Source organism: Rhinolophus ferrumequinum, chromosome 8 (genome assembly GCF_004115265.2).
Source record: "Rhinolophus ferrumequinum isolate MPI-CBG mRhiFer1 chromosome 8, mRhiFer1_v1.p, whole genome shotgun sequence".
Lineage (NCBI taxonomy): Eukaryota > Metazoa > Chordata > Mammalia > Chiroptera > Rhinolophidae > Rhinolophus > Rhinolophus ferrumequinum.
This window is the reverse complement of record NC_046291.1, coordinates 12,505,273-12,531,743: the sequence shown is the minus strand read 5'-3', so window position 1 is coordinate 12,531,743 and position 26,471 is coordinate 12,505,273. Positions and strand designations below refer to the sequence as shown.

The following is a 26,471-nucleotide window of genomic DNA, read 5'->3' as shown; positions in this document are numbered from 1 at the left end:
AGTGTGACTTTGAAGTTGAATGAAACATTAATAACTTGGGACACTATTCATATTTCATATTGATGCTTATTTGATCTTTCTTAATGTGAAATTTTTGTGATCAGGAACAACTTTGTTCAAGAGGCTATGCTTAAATATGCTAAATTCAGCACCCTGCATGGTAATGACCACTTAAATGTTTATTAAGAACTTGTATTTTCTTCCTACTGCAGCCTTCTCAGTGCTCATTAAAAATCTGTCCCCAAGCCTTTGTGCCTTGGCAAGGATGCCTACAGCTATGAAGAAAATTTGATAACAGGTGGGAGATGGCCTGTCCCTCATACTCTTTCAAAGTTCAGGTTCAATCTGAAAGACAGACCTGCCCTGTTATACAGCCAAGCCTATATCAGGTTGCTGATATAGACTAGATTATCTGAATTCTGAAGGTATTGAAATCATGAGGCCAAATGAACTTTACAGGTAGACTCACACGCAGCACACTCACACGCAGAACTGACAACCTGACTCCTTAGTAAAGAAACTGAAGGCAAGTGCTTGCTTAAGCAATAAAAGAAACACGTTCTATCCATACACAGAGTTTTGAATCGCATTTGGAAAAAAATGTGATATTAGGATAACCCTTACCTTCTCCCACCTCCCCAGTACTTGCAGTCTATGATATTTTGTTTCTTTAGTTCATCTGTTCACATAAATTCCTACGGAACAAAAATAAATCTTATGAACCATTTTTAAGGTTTTCATTAGCGTTTTCCTATTTCTCTTAAAAGAGCCTAGCTAACACTTATGAAATGTATTCCAGGTGGGAGGCCCCATGCTAAGGGCTTGAACTGGATTTTCTCTTTCAATCCTCAGGTCACCTTAGGAAGTGGGAAGCACAATGTGTCCAAAATCAGAGCTACACACGGAGGGGGGGGGCCTGCCATGTCCACCTCACCACAGGCTCTTCCACCCACATCACCCCCATATCCCACACCTGCCTTTAGACATGAACGAGCAAAGGCTTCATGAAATGCTGTGTGTCACACAACAGAGATGCCTCTTCTGACACCATGTCCTGTCACCTGATGAAATTCTGACACTTCTCTTCAAAGAAACACTAATTTTTTTCAGGTCTTTTATAGCTTCACCTGCATGATGAAAAGTTGCTACCCTGATTTTTTGTTGTTTTCAAGGAAGGTGAGGGAAGCTGGGGGTGTGCAGCAGACATTGAAACTGCGGGCAGAACAACTCAGTGATAACCTGTATCTGATACAAGCTTTGATGGGTCCTTTCTGAATTCCTCAGGGATGTGACTTTTTAGTCTTGCTGGAATGTTCAGCTGTCCACTCAAGGCAGATAAGCCAAGCCCTGATCTGACGAACATCTCTATACTTTCATAGTTCAGCCCTGAGAAACAACTAAAAATAATATTTTACCTTGTTACCAAAAGTTTGCAGTCACTAAAGTGAGAACGATGGATCAAACTTTTTTTCTCCTCAACTACTCTCAATCCTCATACAAAAGCAAGGTACAATTAGGACTCCTGGAAGTCTGGCCAAGAGCCCAAGTTAGAGAAAAAGTGTGTTTGCGTGCGTGTGTGTGTGTGTGTGTGTGTGCGCGCATATTTTAAGGGAAACTTTTCTGCTACCATCCCAATTCCAGACACATTCAAGCTTAAGAAGTTACAAAACACAGGGAAAAACAAAATAGAGTTTTGCTAGAGACGTAATAAAACAATATTTTAAAAGTCATTTTATATTATTTCAAAGGTATTTTATTAGAATAGAAAATATTGAAGTGTCTAATAGAACATACAATAAAAAGTACATCTTTTTACCATACCAGTTTCTTACAGCCCTTCCCAGAATCAATCGCTGTCTCTTACATACCCTTCTGGGGGTTTTCAGTTTACAGATAGGCGTATCTTACATAAAGGGGGAAAGAACGTACAGGACCTAAGCTGACAAGTTACATCACACCTGGATGAATAGGACAGGCCCAGGAGGGGCTGGGAAGCCATGGTGTCCTGCGCCCAGGCCTCCATGGGGACATGGACAAAGGTAACGCCCGCAGCAGAAGCATTAACCCGAAACCAAATGCTGGAAGATGCTCCTGAACTCAGTGTTCAGTCAGAACTGGTTCAGGCAGTGACCATGCAAAGGCTGAGCCTGCTGGAGGAATGGCCCTACCTCCTCAGGCCAAGAAGGGTTAGAGGTGCCAGGGCCTGAATTAGCCCCCTAGGCCAGCACTACTCCCCGCTCCATTTGTCCCAATGAGGTCCCCACACCACCTGCCTCAGAGACGTTCACAATTTCCATAAAGTAAAAATGAGATGATGACTTACCAATGCTTTACAGTATATAACCCTCTTCTGTATGCTCAATACAAAATATTTAGAAAGTTTACAGAACTCCCCACCACACACAGGAGTTCCAGGAGGACAGGAAACTTCTGGCTTGTTCAGCATGACCTCTGGGGCCCAAACCCAGGGCTGCTTTCTGTGCAGACCAGAGCCCTGGGTTCAGAAGGGCACCACACTTGGTTTAATGCTCTGCTGTCATCATCTATAAATCATCAATAAACTCTGAACAGGGGACCCTACATTTTCATTTTGCATTGGGTGCCACAAATTATGTAGTCCGTCCTGCCCAGAACACTCTCTGTCATAGGGCAGGTTGGACAACATACTTGTCAAATATACATATGAGTGAGTTCATGGTAGCTGCCTTAGAACGTGGGTCCACAAACTACAGCCTATCAGCCAATTCTGGCCCTCCACTTGTTTTGGTAAATAAAGTTTTATTAAAACACAGCCACATCCATTTGCATCTTGTCCGTGGCTGCTTTCACTCTGCAATAGAAGAGTTGAGTGATGTGACAGAGACTACAGAGCCCACAAAGCTCAACATATTTACAATCCAGCCCTTTACAGAAAAATGTTTCTGACCATTAAAACACTGTCTCAAACTTTTCCCACCCAACTACTTGTAACAGCAAAAAAGGTAGGTAGCCTTGCGAGACCCAGAGCACTAGCCTTAAGCAACTAGCCATAAACAAGCTATTTCTCAGGTTTTTATCTTTAAAGTTTATGTGAATTGTACATCTTGGACCCAAATATATTTGTGTTTTAATGTAAAAAAAAAATTAATCTAAAATGATCTGGGTGAGCCATGTTCACCCCCGGAGGACCCCCCTCTCCAAGGATGAGAATACAAAGTGCACAAGCACCAGTTTACAAACCAGGAGCCTCGTGCCTCTTCCTTAATAGACCCGTATGGAAGGAAGGCTCCTGGAGCACTTCACTGGCTACTGAGCCCAGCCACATACCCGTGTCTCTTATCAGCCCAGAAGTCCTGCTAGATAAGATCTAACGAGGACATTAAAAATGGAATCCCAAATGCCCTTATTCTTGACTGAATGTACTGTAGGTCTACGGCCCATTGCACTGAGAGACTAATAAGAGACTGTATGAGTTTTCCCCAGGCAGTTTTCAGAAACTACTTAGGGAGACCTATTTCAGAACCCAGCTCTACCCATAGGAACGTTCTCAGGTTTGGGGCTTCACCGGAGATTTTTGGAAGCTCACCTTCCTTATAATGGTCAAAAGCGTTTCATTTCAACTTGAAACTATTTGCAGCACTCCCTTTCCACTGCTAAAATGCTTCATTTATCCAGCTATTAGCAGCCACTCAATAAGTACATTTTCTCGAGCGAGACGGCTTAGTATACCAAGTAGAGAATTTTAGGGAATTTAGAGAATTTTAGAGAATATTTGCCTCTGATATCTATGTACTTTCTTTCCCATCCCGGGATCCAGAGGCTTCAAGTGGTGGAAAAGGAGTTTCGGGTAGATGGCAAGGATACTTGAGGGGAAACAGAATTCCATCAGAAAAGAACAAGATGTACCAGCAAGGGAGACTCCATGAGGGGCAAGGACAGGCCCCCGGGAAGAAGCAGCCCCACTGAAGCTTCAGATCTCTAGGAGAATCTTGAAGGAATTTGTTTCTGTTTGGTTTGGTTTGGTTTGAGACGCCCAGATACGGAGGACAAACTGATGATTGCCAGAAAGGAGAGGAGTGGGGGCGATGGGTGAAAAAGGTGAAGGGGAATAAGAAGTACAGACTTCTAGTTATGCAATAAACAAGCCGTGGGGGTGTAATGTACAGCACAAAGAATACAGTCAGTAATAGCGTAACAACTTCGTGTGGTGACTGATGGTCGCTAGACTTCTCGTGGTGATCACTTCATAGGTATATAAACGTTGAATCACTACCGTATGCTATACACCTAAAATTAATATAATATTATATGTCAACTATACTTTGATAACTTTTTAATTCAAGGAATGATTCATGAAGATGTCAAAAAATGCTTATCTTTGGAGAGTCTTAAAGGGGTTTCCTTTATTAGTGTGTGGGGTGGAGAAGACAGGTAATTTTATCTATTATGTCTGCCCGTAATGAAATAATTCATGGGACCCAAAAGGACAGATACTGAAAGTAACAGTGTGATAAACACACTGTCTGCTGACCATTTCCTTCCAGCTGTTATCAGTAAAACGCCATATAAAAATTGTAAGCTGTTGTCAGTATTTGTCACAAAAACCAGTAATGGGAACTCAAAAGTAACTGTTGTGGCAAGGGGTAAATACAAGTCTCACTGGTGTTACTGGGAGGCCTGTGGGAAGGCCTGTTGTAGGGGAACCCTCTCGGGACAATAGAGCAGCACCACAGAGGGTCACTTCCCTCCGCCATTCCCAACGCCCTCCCCCCACACTGACAGCTGGCCAGAAGCCCAGACCAGGCCTCAGGGGGACGAAAGTGCTCCTTATTGTGACAGACTAATTCACCCTCAAACTGGAATTGAAACTGCCAAAATATCCCCATACTGATTACAGTTCACGTAAGCCTCAGACAATAAAATTGATGCACGTACTGGGTGGGAACGTGGGTGGGGGCAGGATCTGCAGGTTCATCATTAGGGTGCTCCCCCCTCACGCTCCCCAGTTCCTTCTCTCCTTTCCTATTTCTATGTAACACAATGAGATTACAATGAACTTGGGAAACGGAATTATCTGATTTAGGAGAAGGGTACACTCGTGCTGTTTCAAACGAACATGAATTCTGGTAAAGAAATACTTTCACAGTTAGCTTGGGAAGGTCTTGCTCTCTAAAGTAAGACTTAAAATCACACCAAAAAAATCCCTGACATTTTTAGCATGTCTGTCTCACTTGAGATAAATAACATCCATCATGAGAACTGGATTTGCAACCAGAGAATACGATTACTCGTATTTCAAAAGAGGTTAACATTTGAGTTTCTTTCAATAGGTAATTCCCCTATATTGTTCACAATGTTGTTTTTAAAGTCATCGCAACTTTTCAGAAGCACGTACACTGCATAAAGCGAAGTCTGCTTCCATTTTTATTAACGGTGTCCCCAAGCCTTTCAAACCTTACCCTATAAATCCTCGATGCTATTGTTTTATACAAAAAAGAAAATAATAAAGGAACACATTTTTAAAAATCCTTCTTCCATCAATATTGTCAAACAGTCAATAGTAAATTCTTCCCAGTAAGATGTTTGATTCCACTGGGCTCAGAGCCCCTGAAACACAATAATTCCAGCATTGTTTTCCAAGGCAGAGATTTCTAAAAGAAAGACCGGGTGCAGAAGTACAAGCTGATTTCCCCTCCCCCCACACAGTAGGATCCAATACAAACACAGCCCCAAGATGCACAATGTATAAAAGCTCTGCTCTAGAAAGCTGGACCACTGGCACAGTGAAATCAAGAACCCTTTCCTGTGTGCAGGTGGGATGCTGCAAGCATTTCCAGTTTCCTAGAGAGAGAGTTGGCAAGTCAGGAATGGAGCAGGAGAAAGATAGCGAGTCGCAAAGTGGCCCTTACCAAAAAGCCTAGAGCTGCGGGGCATCAGGGAGGGTCGCTTATTCTTCCCTACCACGTGACAATAAAAATAAATGAGACATTATAGTCGCTGAGCATTTACAGTAGGCAAAGCTGCTCTATGCACTTCCATCTGCATTAACTCACAAATGGGTGAGTCTTTACACACTTAAAAATAGACAGCTCCAAATACCTTTTTTGTTTATATAGATTGTATCCATTGATATTTACTATATTACGCATTTAAATGGAGAAAATTTTAGAAATTTATCAGTTCATTTTTTTAAATAATAAAGCTATTACATATTAACAGAAATAACTTTTTTTATGAACAGTAACAGTATTTTCCAAAGCAAAAAGAAAAAAATTAGTGAGAAGAGTGGCACTGTTTTACATTTTAGCAAGTCTCCTGAATGTCTGGCTCAGTAGAAAACAGCTGGACTCTCTTAGCTGCTTCTGCATTCAATCGGTTACACTACCCCAGGTCACACAGTCTCAAGAAAACGCCACGTACAGTCACATGGGAATGAACGTGAAAAGGGCAGATAATATCTGGAGCTATCATAAAAATAGTTTTGCTTCATGGACCTCTGAAAAGTCTTAGGGACTCCTCAGGGTACCCAGACCTCCCTTGGAGTACCCCTGCCTTATGATTTGGGAACATTTATTACCTCCCTTTTACAAGTGAGCAAACTGGCATAGAGAGGCGAAGGAATTGTCCAAGGACACCCTGCTAGGACAGGTCAGAGCAGGGAAAAGGCAAAGGGCATCACACTTACCCTCATCTGGTTGTTGCAAGGATTAACTGAGATCATGAATGTAACGAGTTGAGCATTCCGCCTGGCCTATTACAAGTGCTCGAAAACATCAATATTTCCCACTGGGCAAGGCTTGGTGGCAAAGCTAGGGAAACCACATATTTCTGATCAACTGATCATATGACACCAACAAGAAAAAATAAAACTCCACAGCAGATGCCGACTAGAGCGAGGGCCCTGCCCCAGCCCTCGGAATGGAAGCAGCCTTGTGGTACTCGGAAACTCCAGGGCCTCGTTCCACCCTCCATCAGGCAAATGATGCTGGCGGGCCGCGTGCACTGTCACCTTGTTTCTTGGGAAACCTGAGCAAGCCAAGAGAACTGCTCCATTATTTACAGCCTCCTTTTTGCATCACGCTGTACTTACAGGGAACCCTCAACAAACAACAAAGGCGCCTCTAGTCTGTGCAGCCAAGCCTCTCCCAGGAACAGGCCCCTGTGGCCTTCCTGTCCAAGGGGCTCAGCGCACCACTGCTCTCCTTGTCCGTCAACCTTCTTAATCTACATGGTCCTCCTGTTCCTGCCTGCAGTGGGCCCCTTGAGCCCACAGAGTTCAGGTCACTTTTGTTCTTCCTCGGATTTGGGGAGTGAACTCCCCTGGGTAAGTGGGCCTGGTGCAGCGCAGGCCACTGCACTCTCAAAATGCTTCCTGGACCGAAGACAAGAGCAAGAGGCATCCGAACTGTGCTTCCACCCAAGTGCAAGCCACCAGGATCTGTCACCTGGAGTGCTGCAACTGGTCTCCCTGTTTCCAATTTGACACCCCTACACACGTCTACTTTCCATCAACCACCAAAAGGATCTTTTAAAACTATGGAAGGGATAGGGTCAGTTCTCCTGCTAAAACGCTGCCACCTGAGTATGCCACTCGGTTGGAGTAAAAACCAAACTCCTTAACTTGGCTTATAAGGACCCGCCTCGTCCTGCCCCTGCCTACTTTTCTTGCTACAAGTAAGCGTTGCTTCTCTCTGGCCTTTGCTTTCTCTGCTCCCATCGCCCGCAGTGTTCCTCCAGGACCTCCAACAGCTCGTCTGTCACCTCCTCCAGAAGGTGCCTGCCCACTCTGCAGAGTCGCCTCTCCACCCCTCCATTCGGTTGTGTTTGAACATCAGCGCACTTACTCTGGGACGTTATCTTTCTGTTACTGTATATTACACGTCTCCCTCCCTCCACATCCTTCTCCTAGAACGTGAACCCCCCCTGACAGTAAAGCCTGCACCTGGTCCCTCGCGACAACTCCAGCTCCTGGCACCGTGCCTGGCACCAACTAAGCGCTCAGCAAACATTGGTCGAATGAATGAAGCAGCGGCGCCCGGTGGCCGCGAGAGTCCCGGGCTTGAGTCCCTGGTGCCCCGATGCGTCCGCACCATTCGGACTGGGCCACAGCCGCGCGCGGGCCCGGGGACCCCGGTGGGACGGGGCTGCTCCGTCCCCGGGCCGAGCGCTCGGCCCCGCGCTGCAGGTGCCTCCCGGGAGCTTGCACTCCCGGGTCAGTGCCGCCGCCCGCGTCGCCCGCACTCACCATGGTGGCGGGGCCGCCGCTGCTCCTGCCCGGCGAGTGGCGAGTGGCGAGTGCGGGGCACACCAGGGCGAGAGCCGAGTGCAGGAGCCGGCGCGGCTGACAGGTGAGGCGCCCGCCTCAGACCATGGCTGCTTCCCACAATGCCCTCGGCCTGAAAGTTTGCAGACTCCTCCCCCCGGGTCCCCTCCCTCCCCTGCCGCCCCTCCCATTCTCCCTCCTTTCCCCTCGGTCTTCTTCCCCTCTCTCTGCTCTCTCCCCCTCCTCTTCCTCTTGCTCCTCTCCCTCCTCCGCTTATTCCTCCTTTTCCTCCTCCTCCTCCTCTCACCCCCACCCACTACCCCCGCGCAGCTGGCCCCGCCCCGCGCCGCGCGGGTGGCAGCAGGTACCAAGCCACCTGCGCGCGCACCGCAGCACCCGGGCCTCGCCCGCCCCGCGCGGGGGCCCCGCCAGAAGCCCGGGTTACTCCCTGGGCACTCCTGCACAGGGAGCTCAGAGGGGCTGCTTTCCTGATTCTGCCGCGCGAATATGTCATTCATTCATTCGACAAACTTTTATAAAACCTCACAAAGAGATTCCCCCCATACACTTGAGAAAGTATCAGAGGATGACTGGTCTTAAACGGGGTAGGGAGGGAGCGTTTGCCCCAGCCGGAACTAGAAGCGTTTTCTTGCCTCCAATTTCTTTCTTTGTAACTGCAATCCAAAGACATTGGTCATTTTAAACAGGCCCGGTTTTAAGAGGTCTCCCCTAAGATTGAGGCTCCGATGTCTCACCTTCTCCCCTTGATTTTTCTTTTAAGTCTAGAATTTTTCCCTGGGGCGTTAGGAGTCCCCAAACCCCCAAGTTGTAAGCACAGTTTTGAGTGCACATTTATATTCTTTTGGGAGGATCAGTTGGTTTTATCAAATGCCTAAGGAGATCTGCACCCTAAAAATGTTAAGAACCTTTCCGTGAGTGGTCCCTGGAAGACAAAATTGGTGAAAATCCTTCCCAGAGTCAACTGTGTACCTTCCGCGGGCTGTGGGCCAGCTCAGGTGATCAACCGGGAAGTAAGGGACGCTCCATCCATCCGTGCATTGATGCCACATTTACCAGTGCTTACTCTGTGCCAAGCCCTACAGAAGGAGCGTGGGGGATCCAGCGGAGAACAAACCTTCTTTCTTCTGAAGCTTATAGTCTCTTGTAGGATAACAAATAATAAACAAGTAAATGAATAACTACAAAGTAAGAGGAGTGCTAAGTAGACGAGAAGATTACAAAGATGAGAGCCGGTTGCTGGGACAAGGCACAGGGGAAGCTACATTTATTAGCTGGGGGAGGGGTGGAGCTCAGAGAAGGCTGCCCCTGAGGAGGCAGCATGAGATCTGGAGATGAGAAGCCAGTGCTCAGAAAGAGAAAAGGAGTTGTTCTTTTCAAAAGACCCCAAAGAAAGCCTCTGTGGCTGGATTTAAGTTGAGAGGAGGTCAGAGAGGCAGGCAGGAGCCAGGAGGCAATGGGTCTTTCCTACATTATGGCATCATGCACACTAAAAGCCCCCAAGACAGCAGCGACCTCAAAGTTCTCAAAGAGCTCAACTGCCTTTACATCCTCGATTTTCAGTTGCCACACACCTCCTGATGGCTTTGGCCCCTGGTGTGTGGTATTTGCCAGAGGCTCTGGAAGAGGATTATTTAACAATTAAACTCCAGGTAATGGAGTGACTTTGCCTCCTGACAGGTGGTCCACAACTTACTGTGAATTTAGGATAGCTGCTTTCTGAACTCCTAATTCTCAACCCAGGGGTGCACTTTCTCCCCATCTGGGACCTTTTGGACTCACTGTACCTCACTAGTTTCTAAGCATTGTGACTCTCCTTTCTATCTAATGTCAGGGCGAGGCTCAGCCCTGCCCCACGCCTCTTGCTGATCCTATGAAAAGCACCCAGAGCTTTCTGCTTTAAGGATTTTATTGTTCATGGAAAGAGATAGGAATGCTAAAGGTGAGTTTCAAAGCTAAAGAAATCTCAATGCTCTTGCCATAACAAGTAAAAGATTAAAGCAGGAGAGAGTTCCCTGACTGTGTGAGCCATGTCAGGGAACATTTGGTTAGACAATGAGGGGAGTTTAATTTAAAGACTGTCAGCATCCTTTGCCTTCCCTCATGACCTGGCTGAGATGGGCTGTGGACGCTCTCCTGGGCTTCTGCCCCGAATGTTCTTCCCACCAGATTCTCACATCACACCCCAATCCACTCTCAAGGCTGGACACTTCACATAGGTTATCTTACTGCCCATCGAGACCACCTGTAATTCGGTACGTGGTTTGCAACTGTTTTCTCCCATTTTAGAGGTTGCCTTTTCATTTTGTTGATTCTTGATTATCCATTGTACAGATGAGAGCCTGAGACTCAGAGGCAGTGAGGACAAAGCAGGCACCGAAGCTAATAAGAGGAAGAGCTAGGCCTGGACTCAGGGACCAACAGCAGTGACGTTGAGCAATGTTTACTCAGAAAGCCCACGTCTCTGGAATAACTTGCATTTCTGAATGTTGGTTTTCCCATTTTTGCCTCCTTTCAAACTCCTGGTGCCCCCTGAGGTCCACCAACAAGGAGGCCAAGCCCAGCCAGGACCCAGAGACCCTGTGACTCTAGATGTTCCAGTGCAAAGAGGGGTTCCCTGGTCCAATCCGGAGGAGACCTTTAGATTCAAAATCCGCTGGCATAGTGTTAACCTAGAAATAAAAGGCCAAAGTGAGAGGCAACAAGCATTTATTGGAAATCCAAAAGAACAGCGATTCAGAAAACACTGATTCAGGTAGAAACCCAAATAGTGTTCCCATTAGGAGATGAAGGCAAGGAGTATTTACAAGAAAGGGAAAGGGAACAAGTACACGAATAGAAGGAAGAAATAGGAGGTGCAGATAAGCTAACAGTGATGCTTATGCTAAAGAACGTCTTTAATTTTCACATGGTGGGCATAATAAATAGTTGTTTGGAGTACACTGCAGCTTCAGGCCCAGTCCAAAGGTGACTTTGCCCAGTTTTAACGTTCTAAAGGTTTGAGGAGTAAGACGTGCAAGGCGGGTCCTCTGGGGTGGCAGCTGCAACTCCATTTTAAAGTGGCTCCGTGGATGGTATTTTTCACACTCGGCAGAAGCCAGGGTGCAGTGTGTTACATGTTACAGATTCGTCATTTCTGAGCTGCTGAGTGAGATTGTGTGTATGTACATCACAACGCAACGCCCTGGTATTGGGTCAACTCGACGTGAGTTTCACTTCTCAAACAACTCCATGACTCCACAGTAACGAGAGATATAGAGAACGTAGTAAAGGCCACCATGGAATCCACAGGGGAGAAGAACAAATGAGGGACATGATAATACAGTAAACTGATGACAGTCCATAAACCAAATTATTAACTTTCTAGAAATTGAGAGAGAACAAGCTATGAGTTTAAAAAAAATAAAAGAAGCAAAGGAAGGCCATCAGGCAAGATTTGTCAGGAAGTGAACCAGCTCTTTCTTTCCAATCATAATGGTAATCTAGTTAAATGTTAACTAAACTAAAGACACATAGACCGGGGAGGAGGAGCTCCTGAGTTTCCCATTTTGTTAGTCTTGTTAAATACAAGATACTGCGACAAAGCGGGCTGATGGTTATCACCACTATACCAAAAAGAAAAAGTGAAATGGAATGCACATATACCTTGATTGTCTGGCAGTTCCAATCACCACTGAAAATGCAGTATGTGTCAGCGTAATGGCTGCCCAGTAAGACTGACAGCCTTTGGTTTTCAGTTTCCACATATAGGTAACACCAGACAGCATTTGTCTTTCTTTAACTTATTTCATTTAGCATAATACCCTCTAGGTCCATCCACGTTGTCTCAAGATTTATTTCCTTTTTATTACTGCATAATCGAACAAACAGAACAAAACAAAAACAGACTCAGAGAAACAGAGACCAAAGGCAGGATTGTCATGTTTGATAAGTTTGCACGGTGACAGACGGTTACTAGAATTAGTAAGGGGATCACAGCGTAAGGTATAAAGAAGTCAAATCACTATTTGGGGCACCTGAAACTAATATAACTAATATAATATTGTAAACCAACTATACCTAAATTTTAAAATAATAAAATTACTATTTCCATTTTAAAAAAGATTGAGAGCCTTGGAAACCATTTGAACATTTTCTCGCATGAGGACCGGCCCTCGGTTTGATCCGCCAGTCAGTGTTTGCAGACTTGCCTTCCCCACGCTGGGCTTGATTTAAACCGATTGGCATCATTCCTTTTAAAAGTGCATCTCATTTTTGTCTGACTTTTGCTAACATTTCCTCACTACTCATATCCACCAGACTTTGGAATTCTAGATGCTCACACAATTGCCACCCTCGGGCAATTGTGTCTGGTGGATTGTGTCCTCGGGGAAACTCTTGTTGCCCAGGACACAGATGCAATATTCAGGGGCCAGATGTACAGCTGGGTAGGAGGAAACGCCTTCCTACCCGAGAAGCCTTCGGTTTGGTCTGAAGCTGGATGCCACATTGGTATTATGCATTGCCAGCCTCCTGGGGAATCTACTGAACTCCTTGGTTGATTTTTAAATTTCAACATCAACTGGAGAATCCTTAGCCCTGGTTGCTCCTGATAAGCAGCGACCTTTGGTTTTGTAGCTTTTAGTGGCATTCCCCATGTAACCCAGTGGCCACGCACAGGCTGAGCATAAGTGCAGAGCCACTAGATAAAGTATCTGTTGGGCATGAACTGAACCTCAAGACCAGTGATTCAAAATATGGGGCAGGAAGTGGGCAGGGAGATGGAGAATAATCGGAGTCACCCAGCCCTCAAGTGAGCTGGGACAGGGACAGGGCTGAAGCTAACCCTGCCCAGGGTAGTGTGCTGAGCGCGGGGCTTGTCTTACAGAAGAGCAGTGTCTGCAGTCAGGCACCCTGACCGCCATGCCAGCCTCGCCACCTACCAGCCGTGACTTTGGGCAAGATGCTCAACCTCATTGTGCCCCCATTTCCTCATCTGTGAAATGGAGACGATCATTCTTATGCCTCTGTAATAGACGTCCGATAGACGTAAGCACGTCCAAACCTGTAGAGAATTTTTCTAAAAATTTATTGGAGCCAAGCAGTGCACATATCTGCAAGCAAGCTCTCATTAGACTGAGACAAATGCTTCTAAGAAAATGGCAGTTTGCAGCTGCAGCTTCTGTGATGCATTTGGAATTAAGGAGGGAACTAAGGAAGAGGACAGGAAGGTGGGAGAAAGCAAGGCGGGGATTGGATTCTAGGAGAGTTAACAAGATCATGCGCTTTCTTGAGGGTACTTAAGCTTTAGGAGGAGGCCTCTCAAAAGAAGCATTTCAAAGGCTTGTTGACCCAGATGCATAGATACAATGAACAGGGCTGGCTTAAGGCAAAGAAAAGCCTTTTACTAAGAAGTTACAGGCCAGGGCATACTACCCACCCTGACCTGCCCAGTTAGGGATTTATGATCAGATCACCCTGTGAGGTTACACTCCATGGAACCTCTTTTATCATCCACACCCCTCTTTATTTTCTTAAACCACTGTCTTTTCCTCTCTAGTCATTTGTGTCCTCTCCACTCACACATTTGAAAGTACTGAGATTGACCCAGATGTTCTGCATAGTTACCCTTCTATTACCGATGAGGAAACTGAGTCTCAGAAAAGTTAAACAACTTGAGATCAGCTCCCTAGTAAAATGCAGAGCTGGCATTCAGAACCACAGGTCTTGGCTCAAAAGTCCATTATCTTTTTTTTTTTTTTTTAATTTATTTTTAATTTATTGGGGTGACAATTGTTAGTAAAATTACATAGATTTCAGGTGTGCAATTCTGTATCACATCATCCATAAATCACATTGTGTGTTCACCACCCAGAGTCAGCTCCCCTTCCATTACCATACATTTGATCCCTCTCACCCTCATCCCCCACCCCCCAACCCCTTTACCTTCTGGTAACCACCAAATTACGTTCCCCAGATTAATTTTCAAGCCCGTGGCCATCCTATGGTCACCGATTGCCCTCCAATCCCCTCACCCTCCCCCCATTATCTTTTCACTAGGGTTATCTTTCAGCCCCCAGCAATTTCATGAAGACTTTGAGCTTTCCTTTCTTCTTGTCCTCGTTTGTCAAGGCAGTTGGCCGTATTTATTCTAGCCAAGCCTTTCAGCATTTGTGAGTAAGATTCTGAAGAGGTTCCCTGTCCTGTACAGTGGCCACACTTCCTCCAGATTGAGGTATGGAGTCGCCACCCTGGACATGGTCAGGGCCCACTTATCAGAAGGGTGAACTCCAACATCCGTGAGGACAGTTCCGCTGAAGCCATGGAACTCTGGCCCCCTCTCACTAGACCCCGTGGACCTCAAACGTGGGCATGAACACATGGGTCACTGAGGGAACATGCTAGAGAAATGGGTGTCCAGCTCCGCCCAGGGATTCCAGGGATGCTGATTCCAGAGATGTGTTCAAGTGCTTATAGGGAGGTAGTTGAGCACTCAGATTGTATCACAAGGCTTTAATTTTAGTCCTGGCCTCACCACTTCTTAGCTGTGCAACCCTGGACTGATTGTCTAATGTCTCTGTGCCTCAGTTTCCTCATCTATAAGTGGAGATAATATTAACGTGCAATTTATGGTTGTACTGTGAGAATCATCAACAATCATACTGCCTGTGAAGTGTTTAGTATGCTGCGTGGTACATAGTAAGCTCCCAGTGAAAGTTAACTGTTGTTGATACTACAGTTTGTGAACGTCTCTTTCTTGGGCAAAAACAAAGCTCTCACGTGGACTGCATCTCCTCCGAGAGACCCGGTAGAGGAGTCTGGGTTTCTGAATTCTTCTCTGCCCCTGGCAACCACGCCCCTTCCACAGGTCCCAAAGTCAGTTATTTTTCAATTCAATTCAGTCCCAACTGCTCTCTAACAAGAAGTACTCCCTGAGAGTAGGTAGAGACCCCAAAGTTAGGCAGCTAGCCCTCACTTTTTAACATAAATGATCAGAGAACTTATTTGCGAGTTCATTTACGAGAACTAATTTACGAAAACTCCAGAGCCATTTTGCTTCTTCATAAGTACCACATGCATTTATCACTATTAATTTCTTTACTAAGCCCAATTCGGCAATTCAATATTAAGTACCTACTATGTGCTGGGCACTATGCTAGGTGCACATGCATTGGTGAATGAAACAGACAGTACCCCTGCCCTAGGTGAGTTCATGATTTAGTGCACAGTAAACCAGTACACTGATACCAACAGTATAGTTGGACATTGTGATCAGTTCTATGATGGCTGAAACCAGGGGCCAGTGATAAAGAACAATGGGAACCTAGGTAGAAGGGGAAATAAAGGGGGAGACTCTCTGAAGAAGAGACAAGTAACCTGAAGGCTGAAAGAGGTCCAGCCAGGTGAGGGGGATGGGAGAGGACAGGTGAGTGCTTGGAGGAACTGAATGACGGCCGGTGGGGCTGGAGCAGAATAGTTAGAGATCTTGGTCCCAAGTGAGGCAGGCTTTGTGGGCTCTGCTAAAAACCTGGGGTTTTATTTTTTAAAAAGAAACTCTTTCTTTTAACTTTCTGTGCAAAATGGCACCCACATCTCACTGGTTCCCATGATTAAAGAATTCATGAACAGAACGTTTGTTCTACAGTCCCCTCTCCCCAATCTGAATCCTTTTTAAAGTGGTGTCACCTATCTCAGGCCTTGGCAGACAGAAGCTGTATTCACTTACCCGAACCCCCACCCCTGCAACACAAGAAATCATTTTTCTTGGAATGTGGTTACTGGGAGTGTTCCACATTTTTCATTTCTCCCATTTAGTAATCACTACACATTTGCCTAGATAGTCCTCTTGCATCAAACCTACACTTCCAGACAAAACGAAAACCTTAATATTAGCTCAGAGTTTGACTTCTCGAAAAATGGCGCTCCCAGAGCAGTAAATAACATTTTCTCTCCCTGCCAGACTTAAGGACTAGATTCTGCCTTGTGAGAGAGGTGTAGTACAGCTTTCACGCAGGACCAGAAGACGGCGCTAATTTCAGGACAAGACAGGGTAGTGGAGACCCCTTGTGTTCATTTAGAGTAATAGCTACCAGTATGAACTCTTCCTCCTATGCGTGTCTAAAGAAAATTAAAGGTGGGTAGGTGGAAAAATGTCCTTTATGGACATTTGTTAGGGGCTTTATTTTTTTCTATAATTGGTTGCCACCTTTCCAAGTACAACTTATAAACAGGAAAGTCAGCTCAAATTTGGTGCAGCTAAGAAGGAGGGCCAGTAATGAACTGTCTTTCAATTGCACTGGGCCTTAGTGTTATCATCAGTGAAAAATAGTAAGTTTGAACTACGCGCTGCCCAGGGGTCTTTTCAATTCCAAAATCCCAGGAGCTTGTGATGAGAACTGGAGATCTGGGTTCTAGTGTTGCCTTTGCCTGGCTTTGACTTAGGTGGGCCGGTCACTGTCCCTCACCAGGTCTCACGGTCATGGAAGAGGGAGAGGGTTGGATTCACTGCTCTCTTAGGCACTTTAAACTTGTAACTTTCAAAATTTCCACCCAAGTTCACAGGCTTGACAGAGTCGGCTCTCAGGCTGGTGGAGCTCCCATAACACTGTGATCTCTGTCCCCAACAGAAAGGACATGAGTAACAAAGGCCAATCAGGAACCAGAGAAGAAAGATTCAGACATGAAACCATGGGAGGCAACTTGGGCTTTCACACACCACCTCACCAAGTGGGGCTGGGAGCCAGGGCTGGGGTCCACCTGACACTATCTTTGCCTTGACGTGGATACCCAGACTTTACCTGCTGGAGATGACGGGCCTCTGAGCATCTTGAAGCCCTCAGAGACTTATTTGTCATTGAGTTTCTGATCCTCTAGCCCAGTCTGACACATAAAACAGCTAAAATTTACTGAGCATTGAGTATGTGGCAGGTAGTGTTTAAAATACTTTCTATGCAATAACTCATGTAATCTTCACTACAATACTCTGTGGAGGTAATTACTCCCCCCTGCTTTACAGATAAAGAAATCTGAAGCTAGAAGTTAAATAACAGGTCTGAGACCACACAGCTTCTAAGGGGGCTCCAGTGTAGCCTCTTCTCGTGACTGCCCTCCCATACCCACAACCCCCACAGCCGCTGCAGAGTGGGTGCTCAATGCATACATGTTGAATGACTCAATGCTGCATGAATGTTTCAAAGCATCAACACAAAATTCATTTCAAAATCCCACTGAGGAACATTCCTGGGCTTCGGATTCTTCTAGCACCTTCCCTTCCTTTCTGAACCCTAAGGGATTCTTGGCCAGCAGCTCTGCCCCGGGCTCCTGGAGCACTTTTCCCCTCCATGACTACACAGCACTCTTGGAGAATGGGCCTCACCCACAGCTCCAATCCTGCTCATTCAGGCTTTATAGGTTCCTTTTTTAACTGGTAACCAGCACCCTAGGGGCTGGGCCAGAGAACAGTAGTGTGGCACTACTCCTGATCAGCCTTTCGTAAAAGCACCCTGTGTTCTTTTTAGGCTGTGAACCAGGAACTCAGGATGGGATCAGGCCACACACCTCAATTCTCCACCCAAAGTGAACTTTGCCTCAAGGGGCAGGTACCACACAGCACTCTCTTCTCCATCCACTTCCCCAAAGCAGGTCTAATCTCCATCTCCATTTCTAGTTGAAGGGAGGGAGAAGAAAGGAACAAGTACATATTTATTATCTACTATAGATACTAGGCTAGCTACGGTATTAAGTTGGTGCAAAAGTAATTGCGGTTTAAAAGGTTAAAAACAATTGCAAAAACCGCAAGTACTTTTGGACCAACCTAATACTTTAAATACCTTAATCTTTACAAACAAGACATTATTCCGATGCATTTTACAGGTAATGAAAGCAACAATGCCCAGAATGTTTCCAAGTGTTAACGTAGCCAGTGAGTAGCAGCCCTGAATTCAAACCCAGGTGAGTCCGGGGCCAAAGTCCATGCTCTCTCTACAAGATGCTGTCTTGAAGGTGGTAATTAGCACTTGCTGTCGGCCTCCTCTGGGATCCCTGAACCACTATTTGCTCAGAGAGTAAAAGGATGTGTTCTGGAAGGGCAAAAACTGAGAGTTGAGGACCATTTCTTCATCTGTAAAATAGGAACAAAAATAGTTCCTACCACAGAGAGTTTTTAAAAAGGATTAAATCAAATAACCCAGATAAAGAATTTAGCACTGTGATTAGAAAAAGAATAGACAGTCAGTGCATGCTAGCAACTTCCTGCACTAATCATAGGGACTCTACCCCCCACAGCTGACTCATTCCACTATTTTGCCTCGCTCCTCTTTGATAACTCTTAGAACTGCAGGCACACCCCCCCAGCGAGTCTTCACCAACCAATCTAACCAGTCTTTCAGAGCCATCATCATGTCCTACTCAATGCTCCCTATGCAGCCCAACTAAGGACTCACCTGTACTTAATTAAAGCTTCCCAGGAAGGTGGACTTTCCTTCTACTAAACTCTGTATATCGCCCCAAAGACCCTGGAATTTTAATTAAGATCCAGATAGTCAGTGGTCCCTGGACATCAAAGTTTCAGCTCACCATTTCTCTGTGTCATTCCATCATTCCGTGTTTCCCCGAAAATAAGACCTCGCCAGACCATCAGCCCTAATGCATCTTTCGGAGCAAAAATTAATGTAAGGCCCGGTATTATATATATTATATTATATTATTATACCCAGTCTTATATTATATTAAAATAAGACTGGGTCTTATATTAATCTTTGCTCCAAAAGATGCATTAGAGTTGATGGTTTGGCTAGGTCTTATTTTGGGGGAAACATGGAAGTATAATATAATGTCCAGGAGGCAGGGATTCAGGCATTTTGTGTATTGCTATTTCCCTAGTGTTTTGCTCAAACCAGTGCCAGAACCTAGAAATGTGAGGAGGATATTCAAATGAATAAACAAATGAATCAATATTTACCCTCTGAAATTCTGGCTCTTCAATGTTTTACCTTTTAATTTGACTTTGTTGAAATCACCAATTGGCTCTAAGTAATAACCCAATTTTCCTTCATTTCACCAAAAATACCTGGAAGAATATATTGAGACATATTTTTTAATTGAATTAACTAATAAGGGCCTTGATGCCAGAAGAAAGGCTACTTATACCTTCAAGACTTACTCAAAACACACACACTTCCTTTTATGCTCCTTTCAACATTTGATTTCTAGACACTGTTAACTGAGTGTTTACTGAAATAAAGTCTGTAATGGTTTTTTATTTTCTGAGATGTAACTGCCCCTCTGGATCCTGCTATGACTTGGTTTTGAGACTTAGGCAATAACTGTAAATAAATCCAACACTATACATTTAATTAGAAGCTTCCACTGCCTTCATTAGAATGCAAATAAATAGTTCAAATAGGAGATCAAAGAGCAATTGAAATGATTAAAGAAGCAGAGAAATAACTGGGAAACTAAGGTTTCCCTAAATGTGCAATTGCATTTAGGGGAAACTAAGATTCCCCCTAAATGTGTAATTGCATTTTCAAAACAATTAGGTGCTTAATTTTGTACTTTAGTTAATATATTTTAACACATAAAACATTAGACTTTTTTTAACTACCTTTGTCTAGTGCCTTTTGGAAATCTGAAGTCTGAAAAAATATATGAAGGTTTTCCCCTACCCTCTCCCCAATACAGTAGTAAAGTTTTAAATCATTCAAATTCACACAACTATAGTATGCATAGTATTTGTAAACAATGATTAAAGTTTTTCCAAAAAATGTGTAAGGAACCATGTGAAAGAAGTACACCTCACATTGCCAGATACTGGCAACAAAATTAACTTTGTTGCATAATTAAGACTTTGAAACTTTTTATCATAATTATGTATAAAGATCTGAGATAATACTATGTTAAAATGTACACTTAATTTTCATTTATCCATGTGGCAGGAAAGAAATTTTAAGTAATTCATTATAACTTTGTGAAAGTTATAATGATGTCAGGTTTTATGAAGACTAGCAGATTTGGGGTGAGGGGAAAACACAAAATTGTTTAAAAGCACTCAAATAATAAAAGAATTCAGAAAGAAGCAGGATATAATTTCTGAAGACAAAAAAAGTTAATAACCTTCATATACACAATTACCAGTGAGAAAATATAATAGTAGAGAAACCCCCATTTACCATATCAACTAAAATGAAACAAACAAACAAAAAATACTTGGGAACAAATTTAACACAAAATGGGCAATACCTTAGAGGAAAACCGTAATTTTCCTGAAAGACACAAGAGTAGATTCGAACCAAAGGAAACACAGTTCTCTGTTTTGCATGGATTACTCAACATTATAAAGATGTCAGTTCTCCTTAAGTTAATTTATAAATTTATGAAATAACTTGTCCTAATAAAAATACAGAGCTAGACAAGGAGAAACAAAGTTCATATGGAAAAATAAACATGCACATTTACATTTACAAAGAGCTACAACAAGGGACTAGCCCTGCTGGACATTAACACGTATTATCAGGCCTTTACCGCTAACGCAGGGCAGTGCTGTCACAGGAGTAAACAGAGCAGTACAACGCCGTATAAAGTCTAGAATAGGCTGAAGCACTTTCGGACAAAGCTAGTGTCTCATATCGATGAGGCAAAGATAGGCTTTTTTATAAATGGTAGTGGGACGCTGATTTACCACTTGAATAAAGATAAAATAATGTCCACATGTCACACCACATATAAGCGTGAAGTCCACCTGAATCAGGGACCTAAATGTAAAAAGAAAAGAAAGGAGGGAGAGAGGAAAGGAGGAAGGGAGGAAGGCACCAAACAAGTAGTAGAAGAAAACATGTATAAATTCCTCTTTACTTGCATATAGGGAAGGGTTTTCTAACAAGACCCAGAATTAACTGTAAAATGATTGATAAATTTGACTATATAGAAAAATTGTTTTTAATTTCATGACAAGAAAAAAAACACCATTAAGTCAAAAGACATATGAAAAACGACGGGAAAATATTCACAACATATGTCTTAGATAAAGGGCTATTTCCTTAACATCTATAGAACGCAGAATTGAGGTCAAAAGGATCAAAGCACCTGATAGAAAAATGAGCAAAATGCTGATGGCTCCCACCTCCCTCTTAGTAAAAGCCAACATCCTTGCAGTGATTTACCAGGCACTACATGCGCCGGGCCAGCTGAGTGAGCTCTCTCACCTTCTCTGCTAAACCTACCCCCTCCACTCATCCCACTGCAGTCGCTCTTCCCCGGACACAGCACGCTCACTCCCATCTTGGAGCCTTTGATTTAGTGCTTTGCACTGCCTGGGATCTCTTCCCTTGATTTCCACTTAGTTGTCTTGCTTCCTTAACTTCAAATTCCTTGTACATGTATCACCCTGAAATCTTTATTTGGCCAGTTGCCCCCCCCAACCCCCATGCATTCTCCATTTCTAGTAATCTACTCTTTTTCTTTCCTCCTTAGTATTTATTACCTCCTGGCATACTGTATAAATCTATCTATTTAACAGCTTTATTGTTTATTGTCTCCCTCTGCAAGAAGGTAAACTCCACCAGAGCAGCGACCTTTGTTTTGTCCACTGATACGTTTTCAAAAATCTAGAATAGAATCTGTACATGGTAGGCATTCAATATATTTTCAGTGAATAAATTGTATTGTGTCAATAAAAACACAATAGACATGATACCATACACATTATATATAGTATACAGTTATATTTCAGAGCTTGGAAAACTGAAAATTCCCTAATACAAAACTCTCCATGCTCTAGTCATGGTATATAACTCGCATTTACGTATGGGCAAAAACATTGAAAATTCAAGTCAGTACCCCCAAATATGGCCAAAAACCTGAATATGCTTACTGGAGTGGGTGAGTTCAAAACCACCTGAAACGTGGCCAAAGGAAAAATCTCAAGGAAAACTCTGGAGTGGAGGTAGGGGGAGGGGCGAGGTGGGCAGGAACATGGAGAAAGTCTGAGTGAAAACGATGAGGCCCACGACCCATTAGCTGCAGGCTCCTGGAGGAGCCTTACGGAAAGGAACTTGCTACAGAGAAGCTCCTCATCTGTCCTGTTGTCTTGTGTCCACATTACTTCTCTTGCTTGGGGTGGGGGTGGGGTGCACTCTGCCTGTGGCTCCCAAGTAAGGAATTCAGACTCCAGTGGCCCGTTGTTCAGGGTACTGTCGCTGTGTAACAAATCACTCCACACTTAGTATTTTAAAAGAACCACTTTATTTTGTTCACAACTGTGTGGGTCAGGAATTCAAGAAGCGCTCATGAGGGCAAGTCCTGCTGTTGCAGTCACTTGTCGGCTGGGTCTGCAGCCATCTGAAAGCTCAACCAGGCAGGACATTCAGGATGGCACACTCACATGGCTGGTAGTTACTGCTGGCTGTCAGCTGGAGGCTGAGCTCTGCTGCCGACCAGAACACCTGGTGGTCCCAGGCAGCTGGTTTCCCTCAGAAAACCAGGTGGAAGCCACGTGACAATTTGTGACCTAGCCTCAGACACTGCACTGTGTCACTTCTGCCATATTCTATTAGTGAATCACTAAGGGTGGCTCAGATGCAAGGGAAGAAAACATAAATCCCACCACTCAATAAGAGGGCATTAGAATTTGCAGAAATATTTTAAAACCACCATACCCACCAAACATGAAGCTGCCAAGTGGACCTGTCTTAAGTACGACTTCAGATGATGAGACATCCAGAACTAGTGGTTGATGTTTTAGAAAAATAGGAAACATCTCATTATATCCCTCATGCACTTAGCCTCTAGGACCTCTCTACACTTTCCTCAGAGTGCTCCATTCAGCCTCTGGAAATTGTTAACAGTAGCTTGGCAGGTAGAATGGCATGGGTAGAAATGATGGGGGTTGGGGGAAGAGCCACTCTAAACTGTTTCACTAGACTCACTCCCTAAGAAAATGCGCATGCATTCCTTTTCATTTGTGTAGGGCACCCAAATTGTACACATACAAGCACCATTATTTATTAAGTGCTCACTATGTGCCTGGCACTGGGTTCAAGGCTATTGTATGTACAAATCCCCAGCCCTCACAGAAGTTACAGGGAGGAAAACAAGAAGTGTGGCTAGACAGGAGTAAGCGAGGAGAGCATCACAGATGTCAGGGAGGTAATGAGGGACCATTTAGAACTCGGGCTCCTCCTGTAAATGGGACAGGAGCTGTGAGGGTTTTGTGTACAGGAACGGTATGATCTGAGACGTGTTTTAACAGGTGTGCTGAGATCAGGCTGCTAGGGCCGGGGAAGGATCAGGCAGACCGGTTAGCAGGCTACTAGAACAGTCCAGCTGACAGTGGACTGGACTGTGGTTAATAGCAGCTGAATGGTGAGAGGTGGCTGTATCGGGATACATTTTGAAGGTTTGGGTTTGTGTCTGCAAGCGTGCCTGTGTTTTCAGTGCACGTTTGCAACTTAAGACGCATTTGATAGATTAATGGCAGATGTGATTCCTGCAGCCAAAGATACTATCAGATGTCATGTCCAACCATAAAACACAAGAAATACAAAAGTACATTACTCACTTAGAAATAAAGTCCCCCAAATCACTTAGGAGTTTTTACACAAGTAAATCCAGAAATGAACAAATTTCTGTTTGACCATATTCTCTTTCCTGTCCCTTTCTTCCTCTTTTTAATACCACACGAGGTTTATTCAGCCAGATGTTGCTGCTGCTCTCCAGTGAGTTCCTCTAACCCCAGCTAACAGCTCAATGAAGTGCACGTAACACAGCTTGTTACCTAGTCAGCCTGAATGTGGCATTGTTGAAGGATGGGAAGAAACCTACCTAGGTTTGCTCTCCAATCTATTGAATAAATGAATGAAACACAGAAAAGCTTTAGAGAATCAAAGGGTTAATAAAGCCTTTAGGTTTGAGCTGGTTTTGTGTGATGAGTACTGAGGATATAGACATAAAGGCAGGTCTGCCTTACAGGGGCTCTCCGAGGAGAGACCCTCTTAGCAGGCCATTACCATGTATGTGTCAACTGTCATGTGAGTTAAAGCTCCTGGGGGGTCCAGAAGAATGCTTCAAGTACACTTGCAAATGTTCAAATGTAATTTTCCTTTCTGTGACTAAAGGTATCTTGAATTCAACAAATTGTGAAATCGAGAAAATTAAGCTATCACAGAATTAACTGAAAGAACCCACAGCTATTGAAATATCTAGTTGTTTCCCATTATCTTGACAAAACATTGCATTTACTTAATAAGGGAATGATACCTGTAATTCTGAAATATTAAAATCATGTGACGTTTAGTTGGGTTTGATTTTCATGGAGGAGTCTGCAGGCTATTGGCTATTCCTGAGTGTTACAGGAATTGATGACAATCCCTGTCATGAGGGCAGGTTTAAGTAATAGTCCCTTAGAGTATCACAAGTTCAACAGTCATGCTTTAGAAGAGTGATTCCTAAGTTATTTTAATTCATTATCTTGATCTTGGGATACCTCTACATTCTTTACTGTGTGTTAATGTAATCTATTTCAAATAAAAACAAATTCACTTTCTAAAAGAAATTTTCTAACAATTTCAAAATGAAAAACTAGTGGAGTAGCATAAAATAGACTAAGGATCACTGCTATTTAGAATGCATGGGAAATGAATGATTCCAGAGTAAAAAAAATGCCCCTCTTGATCTAAAACTCTACGGTGTGGGAAAATTTGCTATACTGCCATTGCTAATGGTGTAAAGAAATCACTATTACTTTATCTTTCTCCAGAATGTCAAATTCAGGATCTAAAGTTTCTTAAAATATGAAAGTGCCAGATGGGAATTACATAAAGGTCGGACGGACCAAAGTTTGAATCTTCCATTTTTCACTTGGGTTTGACCTGGGAAGTTTTCTCTCTGGCTCCATTTCTATACTACAAAAGATGAGACTGAGGTCAAGAAGGTGGTCCCAGAACGTATTACTCAACTTTCATGAGAAATCCTATGTTATCAATATGAATAAGGGATCGTTTATATGTGTAGTGAAAAGACTGAGAGCGATCTCAGCACAGTCAAGGAGACTCAGGGACTGAAAGTGCTGGAAGGGAAAGAAAGCTGTAACTCAGGTACCTGCATCACCCACCTGAGAATGTTTTTACAAATAGACGGTAAGCTAGGTGAAACCTAAAAAGGGAAGGCCAGAAACTAAAACTTGCTGGTGTGTTTCCACTTTCCAAGTAAAGAGAGACCAGCTGACTCTCCAGCACCCTTGGCAATGAGCGTGTCAGGTTGTCATGATGGCATCAAGGTCATCCCGCTGACCTTTTCTCCTGTGTCCATGTCCTTGAAGCAGCCTTCCAATGACGACTTGGGTTCTATTTAGATTGTCCTACAGAAACTGGGGTCTGCTTGGCAGATAGAATTCTCATTGTAATTTAATAAACTGGAATTCCATAAATTAAGACACCAAGATATGCCTTTTTGTTACCTAGTCAAAGGAACAAAATCAAGCGTTGGCAATAATGTGAGGATATTAGCAACCAAAATAAAAAAATTACAATATGCATATTCTTTGACCTAGCAATTCCCATTTCTAAGAATTTATTCTAAGTAAATAATTGGAAAAGTGGGTAAAGATGAACATAGAACACATGCTGAATTTAGTATTTCTCAATATTTAGTGTTTCAATTAAAATTATAAATACTCTAAAACTATATAATCGAATTTCAACATGGGATTGGGGAAATGAATAATGGTTTAGCCACGTAAAGGAACAATGGAATACTGCTGCCCAAGCTACATTATGCTGTAGGTAAAACACATACACACATACCCCTACCTCAGTAGCCTGACACAAAAAATGACCTCTCACGAGAAGTCTACTGCAGTTGGGTTCCACAGGATGGCTCAGAGTCATGCTTCTCTACCAACATGTGCTTCTGTGACCACCTTGGTAGAAACAGTGGTGGCTGAGCCTCTCACCTCCAATTAAATGCTTCCTCCTGCACTTCATTGGCTAAAACAAGTCACGTGGCCTGGCCTAACGCCAAAGGGCAGGAGACCGGCAACACCAGTCAATGCATGCTAGAACCGCACAGAGCTCATGTCTACTGCAACTATGTCACAACTACAGATGGGAAAAAAGTATGGCCCAATTCAAAATATATCCCATGAGCATGTTAAATATGATACATACACTGAAAACTACACTGGAAAGATATATAGCATAGGTTTAGCAGTGTTTTCTCTGGGTGGCAGGACTAGAGG

At 43.8% G+C, this 26,471-nt stretch overlaps 1 protein-coding gene across 1 annotated transcript in view; it reads right to left on the bottom strand.

Annotated features, from left to right (window-relative positions):
• The window catches only part of AP1S3 (adaptor related protein complex 1 subunit sigma 3), a 62,556-nt gene extending 54,175 nt beyond the window's left edge, over positions 1 to 8,381 (bottom strand). The window contains exon 1 of the mRNA XM_033113111.1: positions 8,225 to 8,381. Coding sequence (XP_032969002.1) covers positions 8,225 to 8,227 — 3 coding nt within the window. The 5' untranslated portion in view covers positions 8,228 to 8,381. The remainder of the gene's footprint in view (positions 1 to 8,224) is intronic.
• Positions 8,382 to 26,471: the final 18,090 nt, after the last annotated feature.